We start from the raw sequence: 18,862 nt of genomic DNA, 5'->3' as shown, positions 1-18,862 counted from the left end.
TTCTTATTAACAGAAAAACTGAAGAGGTCTAGCATGCGCACCCAAGCGACTCAAACTGACCAACCTCAGCCTATCCAGATGATGGGAAAGTCGTTACCTCAATTGGACATATGCTCTACGGCTGAGGATAAGGTCAGGTCGTCATTAGCTCCTTAGGGAATTCAATGAGCATGGTGCAATATTTTGAAAATATGTTATTTCTCAAAATTTTCTTCTATTACAGTGCCGGAAATGGCTATACGACCACCCAGTTTTCTCCAAATATTTTTTCTTGCACAAAAAAATTAAGGGATTCTAATTATACGAGGTTAAACTACGTTTAAAAACGGTTCCAACGCTATGCGAAAAAAATAATTTTCTCAAAATATATGAGAAGAAATAATGAAAATTACAAAAACCTAGAAGGAAATGGTTATAAGACCAGGATAGGTTTTTCTCCATTTTGGTATCTTTCTGTAACATTTTCACTTTAAAAAGTACAGCAATATAAAGAATATATTGATTTTCGTCATTTAGGGCCTTTCTGGTGTACTTCTGGTGTAGTTCAGTGTCCTCACTTATATTTTTTCGAAGTAAAAATATGCCAAATGGGACAAGACTCACTGAGGCCGAGAAGACGCAGTTTTCGGCTTTGTGAAATGCAGTAGAAGCCAACGGGACATCGAAATGGGAATAAAACGCTTAAAACCAATTGCACAATCATTTTTTTGCTAATCCGGGCGGCTACGGGTGAAAAAAGCACACTGTACCAACTCCAAAATTAACCGACAGGGATCTTAGGAGATTGTTTTCTGAGGCTTTTAAAACTTGTGCTACCTCTACTTCTTCTATAAAATTGGCCACTAGAGTTGATGTGACAGCACGACGCATCCGTTAGACATTGCATGACTCGAAGAAATTCAAATACATGACGAGGAAAAAAATGCCTCTGTGCTTCAACAAAAGCATATTATCAACCAACAAAAATTTGCTGAACAATATTTGCTTATTGGTAAGGGATGGCACATGATTACCTTCAGCGATGAAAAAAGTTCAATCTTTATGATCCAGATGGATGGCAATGCTATTGGCACCACTGGACCGTGAGCCTGAATTTTTTTGTTAGCGGCAATCTGGTGTTGGTTCGGTCATGGGTTTTAGGGCGTTTAGCTGAAAGGGAAAATCAACTCTAGCTATTTTACATGGGAGACAAGATTCCGAGGCTTACAAGCACACGCTGTTTTACCAACTTCTCCCTTTTGCCGATGAGAAACATGAGGGAACATATGTTTTCCAATAAGACAATGCTTCGATTCACACCTCAAAATCAGCAAACATGTGGTTCCTAGAGCAGAATATTACTCTGTTGCCGTGGCCGGCGCTTAGTCCTGACCTCAACCCCATTGAAAACTTATGGGGCATCATGGCGAGGGATGTTTACCTAAATGAGCGCCAGTTTCAATCTGAGTGACCTGAGCACGGCTATCCTTCGTTCTTGGGATAATATTTCTCAAAAGACACTGGATTATATGGTAAATAGCGTGGGGAGAAGATGCATTGAGGTAATTATGGCGAAAGGAGGTGAGATTGCCTATTAAAATGAGTGTATGTGATCCACAAACGGAAAAACATATCTTGGTCTTATAACCATTTCAACCTAGGTTTTTCTAATTTTCATAATTTCTTCTCATGTATTTTGAAAAAATTATTTTTTTTTTCACATAGCGTTGGAACCGTTTTTAAACGTAGTTTAACCTCGTATAATTAGAATCCTATGATTTTTTTGTGCAAGAAAAAATATTTGAAGAAAACTGGGTGGTCGTATAGCCACTTCCGGCACTGCAGAAGGTTTGTTTCAAGTTTTTTTATGAGAATAGCCTAGGTATTTTAATTCACGAAATGTGTAAAATACTTGCAAAAACTTTGCACCTCCTCGTGATCGCTGGTGCACAATTTTATTATCGTTTCTCTGTGTCAAGAATTTAACATTTTTTCCGAAATTGAATTATAATTCATTCCACTTGTTTCCTCAGGCGCGGATGGTATCTCAAGCTGCGCAGACAATGAGTAACGGAGATCTCGACCCTCACCGACGGCTGGTAAAAAGTTTGTCCGAAGCAGCTAATTCCGATTTAGTGCGCTGCGATCTTTATGACTTGGACCGATTAGCTCCTCCAGCCCGATATCAAAACGAGAGTCGCATGCAAAGAGTTCCATCGTTTGATCTGGCTGAAGATGAGTATTCCTTATCTCCACATGATCTGAGAGGCTTATCTGAATCATCAGATGTGTTCCTCTCTGAGTCTCCAGTAAAGTGCAGAAAAACTGCATTGCACAAAACTATGTCTGAAGGAGAAATACTTCAAGAAAAGAAACGAGCATTGAAACTTTCATCAGGCTACGTGGATGTTGAAATCAATGGTTGCAACGATAGTGAGGAGGATATCATAGAACCTCACTGTGTGGATGAATGTTCCCTTGATCTGTCTCATAGCAGAATATTTAGCCAAGAATCTTTAATCGACGATGAACAGCTCGACGAGGATTCTTTCCACGAGTACCTGCTCGCTGATGATTCCGCTACACCCAGTTCTGAAGCCCGGAAAATTTCAGTTGTATCATCAGATACAGGCGTGAAACGATGCGATGCCAATGAAATCAGAGAAGAAAATATTATACAAAACAAACTCGATACTAAATTTTTCGAAATGCGTCCAAATCTGGAAGAAGAAAGCCCTGAAGTTTCTCCCATCGAAGTATCTTCGTACCATGAAATATTAGATGCATGCGAAGAGTCCGTGAGTGAAAGCCAAGTCACGGTAGTTCCTCGGCGTCTCAACTTAGGTGGATCTGGGCAATTAATAATGTCAGATTCGGAGAACGGAAACGCGGTGATGCCAGAGCACTCCGGGAAAAACCTGTACGTTAAACAGAGCAGCTTGTACGGGTCTTCGTTAGAAGAAGATGAGGAATCATTGAGACTACGAGCCACGATGAGCCGACCTAGCATTACTAACTTGTCTAGCCTGTCGGATGCTCCCTCAAATACCACAGAATATCTGACTCCTGATAGTTTCATTGCTCCTACTTCGCCTAGTTCTTCTTCCAGTGACTGTGACAAAGCCATAGCTTCATCAACTGATGAGTACGGGTCTGTCATAAGTGGAGATTCAATGACTGTCAAATCGGATGGCTTTGATCATGATGGTGAAGACCCTGACCTGATCATTGAAGAGAATTATATGGAAAAGCTCGTTCAAGAGCTAAAAAGTTCTGATTTTTCCCCATCTAAACTTTTATCTAAGCTGGAATCTCGTAAGAGAACATCTCCCGAGTCTGATTCGTCCAGTAGCCATTTTACGGATCTTGAGTTCACGGGGAGCGTAATGACAATTCATTCAAAATCTGATACGTCTCGGTCTAACTATAATAATACAAACAATAAGTCGCAGTCAGAAAATTCGGATGGGTATATTTCCGCTGGCGAATTTTCAAGTTCTTCTACAGATAAGAGCCGCTGTATAACAGAAGAACGACATGTTTCGTCTCCACCTAGAATGGAGGACATTGTGGAGTGCGAGTCCATCATAACTCCCATTGTATCGAGTGCTCTTCAAATAGATTCTAAAAAAGACGCTAGAGAAGGCTTCGATATTCTGAATAGTGATTTTGAAACAGCTCAAGATTTGACATCCCCCGTCTCTGATACCACCACATCTGCCAGCTATCAAATCAGTGAAGAGAATGATATGACCAAGCCAATGATTCCACCAAATTCGAGCAAGTCCTTCATGTTTAAGCCAAATGTACCTCCTAAGCCGGAGAGGTTTTCTCCATCAAAAGAATCTAAAGAGAGGCCTTTGATTCTAAGAGCCGAGAAAGCTGTTAGCACGAGGCAAATTTCGGCGACAGAGATCAGTGGAAAATCAGCGTCCATAGCATACACAAGACCTTCTTCAAGAAATGCTGAAGGTTCGGAAACTGATTCACAAAAAGTAGATTCGCAAAATTCAAACCGTTTTTTTGATGTTGACAGCAATACGACTGAGGATAGTGCAGACAACCAAGGAGATGGCGAAGATTCAGATAGTGAAAATCAGCTTGAAATTTGGTCTGAAGAAGAACGAGAAAAACTGAAATCTGGTATGAAGTTGGATTTTCCTGCTTGTCCTCCTACTTGCTCAGAAAGTTCTCAGCCATTTGGGAAAAACGTTAGGGAGCAAGATATGAAAAAATTGAAAGTATTTGAGTGCAAATCAAAGAAAATCGAGCATTCAGATCAAACGAGGTCTACATATGTTCCTTTGGGACAGAGGACCATAGACAATCAAGACAACGGCCATTCTCTGGCCAACGTCGAAAAGAAGTATCAGAAGGAGAAGAACAAAAGCAAAACTCCCGATGAAGTTACAACTCCAGGAATGGTTCGCAGTCCCGCCATGCATGAAGGGTTTAGAGTTCATGAATGGACTCCTGTGCGAACACCAGGAACACCCGAAAAAATCCTTGATTTTGACACATCAGACGATTCTGGAACAGATCACTCACCTCGTTTACCTAAAGCAAAGAGCCCCAATCGTCCACTAAAAGAACCACGAAAGAAATCGAGTGAGGTTAGCCGGAGAACCGACTGTTCCAATTTAACTAAAACTTCTTCTTCGTCTAACATCCGAAATGCAAACTTCTTCTCACACTCTCAAGAACGTAGTGATTCAGTGGACCTAAAACTGTCCCCTACTCCCTGGCAAGAGACACGACCGAGTTCGAGCATCCCTACTTACAGACGGGATAGTTTGATACACGATTCACCAGTACCATTGGACTTTGAACCCAACTATCATTCTGCGCATCATAACGATAAGAACGGCCATCACGCGACTCTTTGCACTCAATGTGGTGAACGGCCAGCATCAAGAGAAGGACTATTGAGATCTACACCGTCTCCCCAACTTATGCATCCAATACCGCATGCTGCACATCGCCAACAATTGGGTCACCAGTTTTACGTGATGCAAAAATCACCTAGTCTCCAACATACTTTCCCTCCAGAGCTTAACATGAACAATGTACCAAAAACTCGGCCACTGCCTCCGCGTGCTCGCTCTGAAGAACGCACTGCTTTCAACAGGGATTGGAGGTTCGGCATTATTTGTAGTTGAAACGATATTCCAAATTTATTTTCATACTTTTTAAATTTGGAAATTGATGGCAATCAGAATAACTTGAGTACGGTACTAAATGGGTACTTCGAGAAATTCCTGTATATGACGAGTTTTTCGATTGGCCAAAACGCTTTCGATTGGCTAAAACGTCAACACTGATTTGTAAATATATATTTTTTAAATTTCGGCTTAGCTAATATTAAATAACTTGTTTATAATATCTTGTGTTGCTAATAGGTTCTCAGGCCACAGCCTGGAATGGGGTGACCACCCCCGGCAGGAGGGCGAGGACGACGAGCGCGGCGTGCACTGTGAAGCGTACAGAGCCTTCCCCTGGCTGCTGCTCGCTGCTTGGGACGAGCTCAGGGTAAGACAGCGGTCATTCTTTTATATAATCCATATTGAAGAGATATCCTACTTTATATAGAATGTATCATAAATAACTTTATTGTAAATATTACCATGTAGAAAAATGACACCGATAATATTTTCTAGTACTGCCATCACGAATAATATACCAACAGAAGCATTCATAAACATTAGGGCATTGTTTAAAGATATTTAATCATAATTTTAAAGGTATGGCGCAAGGATAGTGGGCCTTCCACAATACCGATCCCTCCGCATGTACGAATTAAAGGATTCGATAGCGACGAAGAAAACGCAGACGACCAAAACACGGAAGCAGCTGCGAACAGACGAGGTTCCGGAGATTCGACGTGTAGTGAAAAAGACTTCAGGAGGAAATATCAGGCCGTCACACACCGTCTTGTGCACAGGAAGGCTTCCATAGAAATGTTTCGTCGGCTCGCCAATAACACTTTCCGTGAGTTTGTCCTTCTCGAGTTGAAATGTGTTGCTTCAATATTTTCAGCAGTTCCTGTCAATCATCGTTTTCATTCTACTGGTAACATTGTGGTATAATGATAGCCTTTTTTGAAACAAATGTTTCCATTGTTTGTTATGATGATTTTTATTTCTTTAATTAAAAATAATGCACATTTTTTGCTCATAACAATGATGATATTGGTTTACAAATCATGTGCTTTTTATCGTTATTTAGTTACAGTTCTTTTAATGAATTATGTAGCTTCGTAAATACGATGACATTTATTCAGATTTTTATTCTGCTTCTAACACATTTCTTGCTATCTGAATTACTTTTTTATTACGAATTATTTATGTTTATATAGTTCTCATTGACGCATCATTTACTTCATTGCCACTAATCATTTATTTAATTTATTCCTCGTTCGCAGAGTTTATACTAAACGCCCAACGTATTGCCTCTGATTTTCATCAGTATTTATGTCTAGTTTCGGTGCGTGTGTTGGGCTCCGAGTATAGCCTGGGCAAGTGCCAGACGTGCGTGCCGCTCTGTTATGTCGCTTTAGTGACTTGATGGAATGAATGCAATGCGAATGAACTTTATTTAATACAATAATTTCCTTCAAGTGCGACCTTCACCGCATCAGATACGAGACTCATTGCATGCGTGCGTTTGGGGTGACTAACAATGCGAGGCGTATTTATCTGGCTTTTAATCCAATTTGATGCTTGGAACTCTTTTCAAATGTTCAATTTTTCAGTTCCTTCTTGAGATTTACTTCAAGCAGACACATACCTTAAAAACTCGTATGTTTTTGTTGGTATTGATCTATTACCGGTTTAATCGATAATCTTAGCCTAGTCAGTAGAAGCTGTCATTACATTCTTTTTTCACGACACATTTAATTTCCCTTTTAGCGCATTTTCTCATTTATGAAAAAATGCACTATTGTGCTCGCCATGTCCGTCTGTCCGTCCGTGACTTCACGTTTTCGTCGACGAGAAAATGCGCTCTCTGTCTCTTACTGCAGTGAGTACTGAGTTATATTTTTTTAAGTACTTACTATACTGCGTTGGCTGCTCACTATTGGGCAGCAATTTTGCTAACCCTCGTTAACATTGTTTACCCCGCTTCCTCCGTTGCATACTCTTTATGCATTACTTCTCCGAATGGATGACTTTTTATATCGCTGTTCAATATTGTGACTGCGTGTGTTTGCAGCAGTCATGCATGTTGCAATGCAGGCTCGTGCTTCAGATGTGCAGCAGCTGCAGTTCGCTGGCACCCGCCGCGCTGTCCGCAGTCAAAGCTGTGTCCAAGAATTGCATTGTAGAATTAAGCTTTCGTGGACCGTAAATGTGGAAAATCAACTAAAAGAAAATTTATTTTTCCAGTGTGGCCTAAGACGTTGTGTTGTTGAGTGCATTACAGTGAACTACTCTTCAATCATCCCATTTTCAGAGGTTATTATCAGATAGTATCGTTGAAATAAGGTATTGCGAACAGAGCTATTAACGCTTTATTCTGGGTTCATCGTTTGCACATTGGTGAACTTTCGAAAGTAAAATTTTGTATCGCAAGTGAAGAATTTAATATTTGAAATATTTATATTTTAAATATAAAAATATTTACATTGAAGCAAAAATTAATGATTTCAACATAGCAGTAAAAATAGAATACAGGTTATTTACGATAAGAAACGCCTTAAAACGTGAAATTTCTTTCAAATAGTTGACGAAGTTAGAAATATTCACTGTCTTATTTTTAATGCTAGATATATATAGTACTTTCTTACTCTTCGCTGATCTAAAATCAATAAAACAACTAGCTGTGCAATTGTTCTTGGTACAGCAAGTTATTTCATGGGGGCAACTGATGTGGTGCAGGGCATTTCTTTTACCATTGGTTGCTTAGGCTTCATTTTCAGCACTTTCGTAGATTTGAAATGAAGTTTACTAGCCGGTTGGAAACTTGACTTAAAACTTTAAATTTTATGTTGATATTGACCGTAAATATTCAATAAAACATGCATGATTTTATCGATTTGCAGATGGTGCAACTTTATATGATGCGTAATGTGCGCTAGTTCAGTTAATCCTGTTATTTATGAATATTGTTTGAGATAACGAACGAATTAATAACTTAGCTATGGAGCCCTCAAGAAGTAGTTCGACATGTTACGACTCAGGTGAGCGGATTAAAAATAGCTTGCATCACATTTTGAGGAAATTCCAATTTGTATGAAGGCAAATTGAAACATGAGCTATTAAGTCAGGTCTTTATAAAATGAACATCCTGATTCGTGTTGCATCCATTGATGCATTGCTGCATTTCTTAAACGCAATTACGCATTTTTTTAAAAATTATTACTGAAAATTATATTGAAAGATCTGAATTCGTCATACTCATGGATTTCTTTTCTTTTTTCGTTCTCACCCCGACCTTCTCTCATGATCATAAATTACACAACTTCCCTTCCACTTCCCCACACTGTTCTTGTTTTAATTTTCGCAAAAAAAACTCGTCGTCCATTGGCATGACTGAAATATTATCGGGCTATTATATATCACGAACGAGTTTATTGGGCCAATAGCCATTGAAATGACACCCAATCCTTCTCCATCCCCTCCAATTTCCTATCCTCCACCGGTGGCGTCGCTTCAGAGTTCGGTTCATCAGAACTCTCTGTCTTCATCCAGGGCAAAATTTCGTCCACGTCTCGAAACCACAGAGTCTTCATTGTCGGATCACACTTTTGATGGACGGCTCGAGGCTCTCGGACCACCAAAAAGCAAATTTTGCAAAAATACATCTTCGAGCTTATACCAAAATGATGGAAGAGACGTGTCAACGTTATCACAAGTTTTTAAACGACAATGGACTAACCAGCAGACTCAGACCGACAGTAGCTTTCTTACCTCAAGGCAAGGCCTTTCCGTTCTCAAAGATGAAAGCAGCTCTCTTGGAACATCGGTACTTTCTCCTTACCCAAAACGGCGGTTTGCATCCATCAAGGACATAAAATCTGCCTTTTCAATTTTGTCTAAATCTGATCGAGACAAAGATGCCGAGATCTCTGCAGATTGCGATTCATTTCGACTGAAGCCCGTAGCAGCTCAAAAGACGAATATTAAATCTAATGAAAATTCCGATCATTCAACTCCAAAATGTTTCCAGTGTTATGAATTTATACCTATATCTGCCCCAATACATTCCGATTATTTGCTTCCGAAGTCCTTTTTCAAGAAGCGACGAAAGTCTGATGAGCTCGATAATTCAGGAACACTCTCTGCTGATAGGCATGAGACATCTCTAGGTTATGATTCTTCACATCGACACTCTCGATCTACTTTCCCATCAAGTAACTCGAATTCGCTCGCTTCGTCGTTCGCACATTCCGATTCCAGCAGCTCTCGTAGGTCAGTAGCATCATCGCCTTCGTTTCCTGCTGACGGCGACAGCGCAGACTCCTTAGTCCTCACTTCAGAGATTCCATATTGCTTTAATCGCGTTGCTCTTCCTCAACGTACACAAGTTTCCCCTTTCCAACCGAATAACGCTACAAATTTCAAATACGATGTCACTGCAATTCAACATGAAGGTGTCATTTCCTTGTTAAAAAATGATGATACAACTTTTCAGCAACATGACGAACTGCCTCACGAACGAAATGATTTAGCTCTCCGTGGCACAAATGTTTCTCTTTCTGGAAGAATTCGGGCAAGAAATACTTTGTTATCGCTTCTGAAAGTTGAAGGAGCCGGTACTAGTCTTAGTTCGCCTTGTACAGCTGCTCAAGCCCGAAAGCCAAAGGTAGAGAGCTCATCAGGCCCAGCAACACTTGCATCGTTACAAATACCTCATTCAAATTCGGCTTCTTCTGAAAAAGAGGAGGAAGTATTTACTCGTGAATCAATTGAAAGCGGAAGAAGCTGTTTGATGAATGTTTCTGCTTCAAGTGCATGCAATGATTTGAAATTTATACCGTCTCTCCATCGAAGTGAAAAGACTTCAAATATTCATTCGATGCCCGATAACTCGTCGTTTTTAGTAGACAAAAGCAGGGAAGTTCAGATTGAAAATTCCAATTGTAGTTCCAGCAAAACTGAAAGTAACACGTCAGTTGACTCTCCGCACACAGAAGTAGTTTCTTCCTGTTCGCTTCGGAATCAAGATTTTTTCTATTTCTCGACAAGCCGTACCGATGGATTGGAGTCTGAACCGATCAATACCTCGCATAATGCATCTCCACATCTCGAGTCTCAGTCTCTTCAAACTGCTAACACACAGAATCAGACTAATTCCTTGTATCCTAGTTCAACCCTTTATCCTTACTCTCCTCATACTTTGGCCTCAACATCACCAACACTCACTAGTTCCAGTCAAGGCTCATCACAATTCCTGTATCCTGAACCATCGTTGAATCAGGGAGCCAAAAGCAGTGTCATCAGCCATGTGATGGAGCATCTCTTCAGGGACATGCTGCGCTTGTGGTGCCGACAGAACCAAGCGGGCAGGTTCATAGACCAGCGTGATACCGGTCGGTATGATCTGGCGTTTCTTGCGAAACTTTCAGGAATTTGTTTAAGAGAAAGATTGGTATTACTCTCAACGAAATTTTTACTATTTCAAGGACCTTGAATTTTTTTCTTCAGTTATGACAGAATATTACTGAACTCTCTTTTTGGAATGGTTTCTTCCGTGTTACTAACACCTAAATGCATAGGATATTTAGGATATTAGTCGAGTTGAGAAGTAATTCACAATGATCAACGAGCATCACTGATTCTAATTAGATAAAAAATTGTTCTGAAAATCAATTTAAAATCTGGTTATCGATTCTGGGAACGAATTGGAAATTACGATGCCGGACACAACAATCGGTTGACCCGCAGCTAACGGGGAATCGTTAGCTGGGCAATGCGATTCTATGTGGCGATACGAAACATTTAAGGGTAGTAGAGCATTCGTCACGTGGCACTTTTGCGCTTATTTTATTTCTGGGAAAATATTTTTGTGATAAAATTATTATATTGGTCCTATTTAGAGAGATAGGCGGATATAGATATGACCCCAGACCTTGTTGTGCCACAGACAAGTAAAACGTGGTCTTCTCTCTCAATAGGGAAGAAAAATTGTCACGTTATTCAAGAGTAAAATGCTCACAAGGTTGTAGTATACTTCACCCAATAAGTATTGCACTGAATAAACATCTAGTCTCGGTGACGAATTTAAAGTTTCGTGGCATTTGACAAAAATTTCGCAGTTTAGCCAATTAGCGGAAAGAACAAAGTCGTTTTGATTAGACGCGAATTCTTTTAGTGACGCATTACGCCCCGTGCTGCTTGACCGTGTGCCAATTAAAGAGGCAAGAGGGTTTTAAGGGCCAAGGCGAGTGAGTCCCAAGCTGTGCGCTACACAAATGGCTTGCGCGCGCCAACAACAAAACACGAATACAGTATGTGTGACTCAGCGAACAGATGTAGGAGGGAATAAGATAATATATAATCCTTTCCTGTAACAATTATCATGACCGAAGCTGTTCAAGTAATGAGATATGAAGCTTCGTTATTCTGTACCGCAATTAGACGACCGTTTTTGTATGTTCACTTTCGTTGCGGTGCTTTTGACAGCTTCATTATTTACGCACATGCATGTTATTAATGTGGACCGGGCTCTACTACCTCATAAGCCTAATTTAATTTATTTTTATAACATGATTAATAACACCCGTAGTGAGATTCATGTGCTATTTTTCTAACATAATAATCCCAATTAACCATTGTTGCATTCGCCGCAGTTCTCTTTTCTAAACTTGTTCATTCTGTTTTCACGTAATATATGCATTTTTCATCGAGTTATTAGCAAACTAATGCTGTCTCATAATTCAACTAAATAAAGTATTTGTAAAAAGCATTGGTTGCTTGCTATAACTTTTTTCTCGTGTTTAAAATTTTAGTTTTTCTTTTGATAAAACAAAAATTTACTAAATGTACAAAAATGTGATTAAATGTACAAAATTAGCTATTTTAACGTTTTTTCTTTTGCAACCAGTATTCGAATCATTTTATGCTTACCATGCAGTGAACAACCTACAATTTATGTCCGCAAAATATTAATAGATTATTGTTCAACGCTGAACTCATCCGTTGTGAATGTGAATCAACAACTAGGTGATATACAGTTATTCTGCCCTGTAACTTGTTTAAACTTTTGTTTACTACCGGTAACTGTGATTACCAGGCCTTCGAGAGGAATAGCAGGAACGACATTTAATATGTCAGCGAAAAAATATAATTCGGTACTCACTGCAGTGAGTGACAGAGAGCGCATTTTTTCGTCGACGAAAACGTGAAGCCACGGTCAGACAGACGGACGGACATGACGAGCACAATAGGGCATTTTTCCATAAATGAGAAAATGCGATAAAAAGAGTCAAATCTTCGTTCCACAAGGTTACGAGTTACAAGGTTACAAGGTTTTTGTTGCATTCAGAAAGCGATCGAACGGTCTACGTATCTCGCGCATCGGGCGAGTTTGGTTTCCGGATCCACGGGTCGCGGCCTGTGGTTGTGTCCGCTATTGAGGTGGACACGCCGGCCGAGACGTCGGGGCTGGAAGTGGGCGACATCGTCCTGTCCATCAACGACGTTAGTGTCCTCGAGGCCTCGCACTCCGAGGTTGTCAAGCTCGCACATTCTGGTGAGTTAAACTCCGTAATTAAGCATCAGTTCATTTTGAATTAGTTTCCAAAATTGCTTTTTTAGTTACAGGGATTGAAAAATCTCTACGTGTAGTCATATTTCTCGTTCTAATTCAAGGATCTTTAATACGTATGGTAAGTCAAGTTCATTCTCGAACATTTATTTCAATGTCAAAGTTGGCGAATCTATGATTTATCTTCTATAAGTTTGAAGTTGGGCTGCCAAAAAAGCTGTATTCACTCCTGTGTGTTATTTACTAGCGTCAATCGAGTTATTTATTAGCGCCTATTTAAAGAAAAATTGAGACGAGCACCCTTCCTATACGACAAAAATTCATGCACCCTTCCTATACGACAGGCAAGAATTTAATGCTATTGGTGTCATCTTATAGAAAGCGAATCATGAACCACGTAGCATGGATAAATTAGGAGAAGACTTAGGGTTTTAATTATAAGTTTTATACCGTACTGCGCACAATGAGATTGTTTTATTTTGTGCGTGATATTGGTGTCATCATTAATAATTACATAATAATTAGTAGAATTTTCAGCTATAAATCATGCGATTAAATATCATAAACACTAATGTCATGCCAACCATACAGCACACTGATTATTTACTTGGGTTCAGGCGGGTGCGACACCTTGAAGCTGGAGGTGGCTCGAACCTGCAACTTGCTGGCCCCGCTGATCACCACAGACCCCACGCCGCTCTGCGCCGGCTACCTCTACAAGTTAGGAGCTGCGCACCGAGCGCCAGGGTCTTCTGCCATCACCCGACGCTGGCACAGACGATGGTTCGCCTTGACCAAGGACCATTGTCTCTACCACTACAAGCGTGAAGGAGTGAGTGCAATATTAGCGTGAGCAAGATCTCGAGAATGACGATGCTCTATTTGTATTTTCGTCTATCTTTTTATTCTCATTCGCTTTCAAGCTCCAAAATATGTGTTACAAGGGTCAGCGTATTGTTGTAAGACTGAATTGACGATTGAACAAGCACTGCACGACACAACTGGAGAAGTTAGGCTTATTAGCATTGTAAATTACTAGGTAATTACCGCTACTAGATTTAACATTTAACCCATTCATCACTTTTTATCCTAACACCGTAACTCTGTGAATGTGTTCAGGACCCACACCCGCTGGGGGCTGTGGTCCTGAGAGGCCACACGGTGCACGCGTTCTCGACGGCGTCGCGGCCGTACGCGTTCACGGTGTCGCTGGCCGGGGAGGTCGGCCTGCAGCTCGCCGCCCACACCGCAGAGGCCAGGGGCCGCTGGGGCCACGTCATCACGCAGGCCTCTGAGCAAGCCGCTCAGGTTACTTTTATATTATATGATATTCAATTGTTTGTTGGATTTTCAACATATATCGACGTGCCAATAAATTGTTGGATGCAAAACATTATTCTGAAAATTAAAAATGTCTATAGACATTGAATAGTTTGCCGAGTGTGAAGCAGTTTGATAGCTATTTAAACGACATCAAGATCTTCGACAAGATATTTCAATTTCAACTTTTCTACCTAATTTACGCAAAAACTTCTCGTTCTCAAGTTTGTTACATATTAAATTTTTTTATCGATGATTGATGATCCTGTTTAATAATTACAAAATTGGTATTCAAGGTGCCATTCATCTCTGGATGGCGTTTTACTTACTTGAACATTTCTCTTGCAGAGAGATGAGCTCCTGGAAGCATCAGCGCGCCGAGTCCAGCAAGCTCCAGGCTCCATCGCAGCTCCAGATTGCTTTGGTTACTTGCACAAGTTAGGCGCGAGGTGGCACCTCTGGAAGAGGCGGTACTGTGTCCTCAAAGACGCCTGCCTTTACCTCTACTACGACACGGACGCCACCCAAGCTATCGGTAGGCTAATTTGGCCCGAAACTATGATGAAACAATCGGTAGGCTAATTTAGCCCGAAACTATGATGAAATAATCGGTAGGCTAATTTAGCCCAACATTATCATGGACCAACAAGACATTAGGTTTCCTTTTTATTTAAATATAGGTAATATTCCTTATTGTATGTGCTTGTTTTGAAAAAAAGCATAATTGAGGAAGAACGAAGTTTATAACCTATGATATGTAAAATAATGGATTTATGGACACCGGTAAAGTTTAGGTTTTTGTTGTAATTTTCCGGAAATAGCCAGCGGTAAATCTTCAGTTTTGTGTCGTAACAAAGATGTCGTCGGATTGAAATAAATAGTAAACAAACCCTGATTTAGATAAGAAAGATGGCCGACTCGTACGCTATTTTTGCTGTGGAAAAATTTTTTGAGGTGAATGAATTTTATTAAACACACAAGGAAATATATAAATGTGGTTCTGAACATGAAAATATCCATTATCGAATATTAATTTAAAGCAAAAACGTCTGGTGGCGACGATGCGTTTGCTGCACAGGCCATATGCGAAAGCTGTTCATTAGTTAGGTTATTCAAATCCGATGTTATATGAAAGACCTGGATATGAAAAACTCGCATCCAAAGGATGGAGTCTTGAATTGGATGAGGTGAAAGGAAGAGCGCCAGAAGTAAACTATCCGTTGCTTGTCGAGAATGAATGACGGCTGTGATGTCATTTTGACTTGATGAGAATTTTCGGCGGGAAAAATACTTGAAAATTGTCATCAATGCAGTTGCAAAATTGATGCTAAGACAAATTATTACGTGGTATTGTCTCGGAATAATAATTTCTCAACTGTAGAAATTATCATGAAATTTGTCTATTTGGCATTTCAGGCGTGGTATACCTGCACGGCTACCGCGTTCAGAGCACATCAATCGGTGGCAAGAAACACGTATTCGAGCTGCTTCCTCCCGAGTCCAAGTTCAGACACTTCTACTTCCATGCCGACTCCGATTACGACAAGAAGAGGTTTTTGTCATAATTGTGTGAATACATTTCACTCCTTTGACTCGTGCATCATTTATTCATTTTTACATTGCATACTTTGCACATTTATTATCGTATTGACACTATTATACGATAAGCTCTGTGATTATCATTGTTTCCTGTAATTCAATTCATTTTATGTATATCTTCTGATGATCAGAAAACCCCTGTGAATAAATAATTTATTTTTTATTTAGACTTCAAGATCGTTGAAAACTTACAAGATTTCGGTGTGTGTTAATTCCATTCAATACCTAGTTATTTTGTTACTGTGTAGAGTCAAGCGATCTTCACGCTTACCAATTAAGAATAAGAAAGGAGTTTTCAATATTATCCAGTCCGTACTAGAGTTCCTCATACCCCACAATTACACCTTTCTTACCGATCAGTATTTGGTATTGCTCGTAAAGAGACGATACTAATGTTAGAGCAAATTTTGGAAATTTCGACACAATTTGGCCCGAAAGAAAAGTACGCTAACCTGTTATCAATGACGACGATTGATCAGATCAGGCCACAAATTATCATAAATATTTTCTTCGATTGCGAGCTCTGGTTCTGCGTATGTTTTCCGTCCGCTACAACATTGTTCGGATAACATTGTTCAAATTAACTAGCCACGGATATAATTTTCAATACGTGCAATGTTTATTCATTAATTAACACTCGTTGCAGGTGGTTGGCTGCGTTCGAGTACTCCATAGATCGCTGGATAAAGCTGGCGTGACGTTAAGCCGACGGTGCACTCACCTCCAGTTGCCTTCCCTCGTTCCAGCCCCAGACCAAATGTGGCCAGCTTCCTTCTGACGCGCTATCGGCAATACGGAGATGACGTGCCTACCTCTACATGCCGATCTTCTTCTACCTGTAAAGCTCAGCCTTTGAAGCCTAACCATACATCCCGATGTTCTTTTGCCTTTAAAACTCGGCCTAAGAAGCCTACCTCTACATACCGATGTTCTTTTTCCTGTAAAACACGGCCTAAGAAGCCTACCTCTACATACCGATGTTCTTTTTCATGTAAAGCTCGGCCTAAGAAGCAATTGCAACCTCAAACTTCGGTGTGAGATTTCGTAACATCATATTGTTGTCAAGTTCTGATGTTAGACGGGGATGTACGGAATATCACTCTGGAGAACTCAAAATTTGGATGCATTTTATGTAGCGTGATATCAAAAGTTGTTCGTAATCGTGCTGCGGAACAATAAATATGCTGGGTATTGAACGAAGGTATCTACCAATGCTGTTTATTTCCCATTTATAATGCTCGTTGTCCTTTCCATTTGCCAGCCTCAATTAATATTCAACTAAACTAAACGCCTAAAAAGACTTAATTCACAGACATGAGTTTTCATATTTTTTTAAATGAGTCATTTTTACCATGGTTCTTGATACGTTGTAAGAAGTTGGTTAATTTTTAATTAGATTGAATCAGAGCTAATCCATTGAAGTTAAAATGTTTTCTAATCGAGTGAAATGAGGTTAAATTATAATTGAGATATAAATCTTTTGGAAACAGAAATAAATGATGTTGATTTCTCTTAGCATTATGTTTCACAACTTTTAATGAAAAATTTGTTATTTCAATTGTTAAATTTCTCGTCAATTTTGCGTTTTATCGATGAATGATAAAAGTTTGTAGAGAATAATGCAAGCCTTAAACTTGGAAGTAGTTTAGCCTGGACATGAACAGGACGCAATCACAGTTCGCCTCGCTCAATCCCTTTTAATATTTATCCTGCACTATATCCACTTGGTGTTCATGTGCAAATGGATTAAATTTATCTGTCAGTGTTTAATTGTTCCAATGTATCCTGATGGGCCTGAAGTGTTGATTGCGCAATAAGTTTAAGTTTCTACTGACCAAAATAAATGTTTAATGAATGCCCGCTCCTTGCATTTCCTGCTGGCACGTGGAGAATAGTATGCGCGAATATTAGGTTTCTAACAGAAATACAGATTGATACTCCATTATGTTGAGTTAATTGGGACAATACCTCGATTTATGCGTGTTATCTCTTATTAACTGAGACATTGGCTGGAGCTTAAGTTTGGTTCCAAATAATTTGAATTATTTCAAGAACCCGTGGAAGGATTTATTGGGGGAAACTGTTTCCAGGAGACCGAGTTGATGTTTTCCTTGGAAGTGTTTACTTGTGAACGCGTCTCTGGTCTAATGAATATGGCCATGTTTTTGTACTGGTAGTTGACCTAAGCGCACAAGTAGTCAACAAATATGGCTCATGTGAACGTGTACTGACAATCTTCTATATTTTTGCTGCTTGTTTCAGTCCCCTTTACTAGGCCTAGTAATATTCCTGTATAAAAAGTCAAGCCTGTAAGTATCTTTTCCCAGACGTAGTGCTTCACATGAGAAGGGGACTGTATTATGCACGTGAAAATAACGTTATGAAGATTATCTTCTCTAAGTTTAGATTTTGGCGCTGAAATACTCAGTTATATTACCATTTTACTTGGCGATGAGCATTATATTTCCTGTGCTAATTAGTGTCTGCTTGACAGCTGGCAAGAGCAGAAAATCAAGGAGAGACTTGCTTGTCCGATCATTGCAGTATTCTGGGCTATCTGTCAGCATTATCCCCAACTGATTTTCCATTGATATTTGAACCATCGCTGCTAGTTTTTTTTTTCTTTTTTCATTAACATTCACGATCCAAGATATCTCTGTTTTTATTACGTATTAAAATCTCTACTTTATGCTTCAACTTATTTTCGATCTAATCGTTTTATTTACCAGATCAGAATTTAATACTGTGAGCACTACCGAAGTAGTTCATTTTACGATAATTTTTCGCTACTCGACTTGTCATACGAATCTGTCAAATTCATTTTTTCGAGTAGTTTTGTCTGATGCTTGCAATTGTAATTGCTGGCAAGATTGTAAATAGAAATTGTAAAGATGTAGTCTGGATGATTCATTAGCATTTTTGCATTCAATTAGCCGAATAAAGTTTTGAGTTAGAAGCATTTCTGCACATTCAAAAAATTGAAATAATTTGAACGAGATGTAAGTAATTTCTTGATTATTTACGTTCTAAGGAAACAATTTTTTTCAAGCACAAAAATTTTATTAACATTTTATTCGTTCCGCCATTTTATTTTTAGAACGCCTTGTTGATTTGCACTTAATTTTTTCGTGGTCTGGAGCTACCATTGACTGACGCTCGTTCGTTAATCACTACAAGAAGACTATAGACAATTTCTTATATTATTATTTGTTAGACTTTATGTAGTTAGTCAAATGGTTACCTTTCGAGAACCACC

General features: G+C 39.5%; 1 protein-coding gene across 1 annotated transcript in view; it reads left to right on the top strand.

Annotated features, from left to right (window-relative positions):
* Positions 1-18,626, top strand: part of LOC108672816 — a 93,021-nt gene extending 74,395 nt beyond the window's left edge. The window contains exons 10-19 of the mRNA XM_018160557.2: positions 14-132; positions 2,013-5,116; positions 5,379-5,508; positions 5,721-5,967; positions 12,466-12,672; positions 13,305-13,519; positions 13,807-13,995; positions 14,356-14,542; positions 15,424-15,559; positions 16,253-18,626. Coding sequence (XP_018016046.2) covers positions 14-132; positions 2,013-5,116; positions 5,379-5,508; positions 5,721-5,967; positions 12,466-12,672; positions 13,305-13,519; positions 13,807-13,995; positions 14,356-14,542; positions 15,424-15,559; positions 16,253-16,304 — 4,586 coding nt within the window. The 3' untranslated portion in view covers positions 16,305-18,626. The remainder of the gene's footprint in view (positions 1-13; positions 133-2,012; positions 5,117-5,378; positions 5,509-5,720; positions 5,968-12,465; positions 12,673-13,304; positions 13,520-13,806; positions 13,996-14,355; positions 14,543-15,423; positions 15,560-16,252) is intronic.
* Positions 18,627-18,862: the final 236 nt, after the last annotated feature.

The sequence above is a fragment of the Hyalella azteca genome, unplaced genomic scaffold (genome assembly GCF_000764305.2).
Source record: "Hyalella azteca isolate HAZT.00-mixed unplaced genomic scaffold, Hazt_2.0.2 contig15387, whole genome shotgun sequence".
Lineage (NCBI taxonomy): Eukaryota > Metazoa > Arthropoda > Malacostraca > Amphipoda > Hyalellidae > Hyalella > Hyalella azteca.
This window is presented reverse-complemented; position numbering and strand designations above follow the sequence as displayed.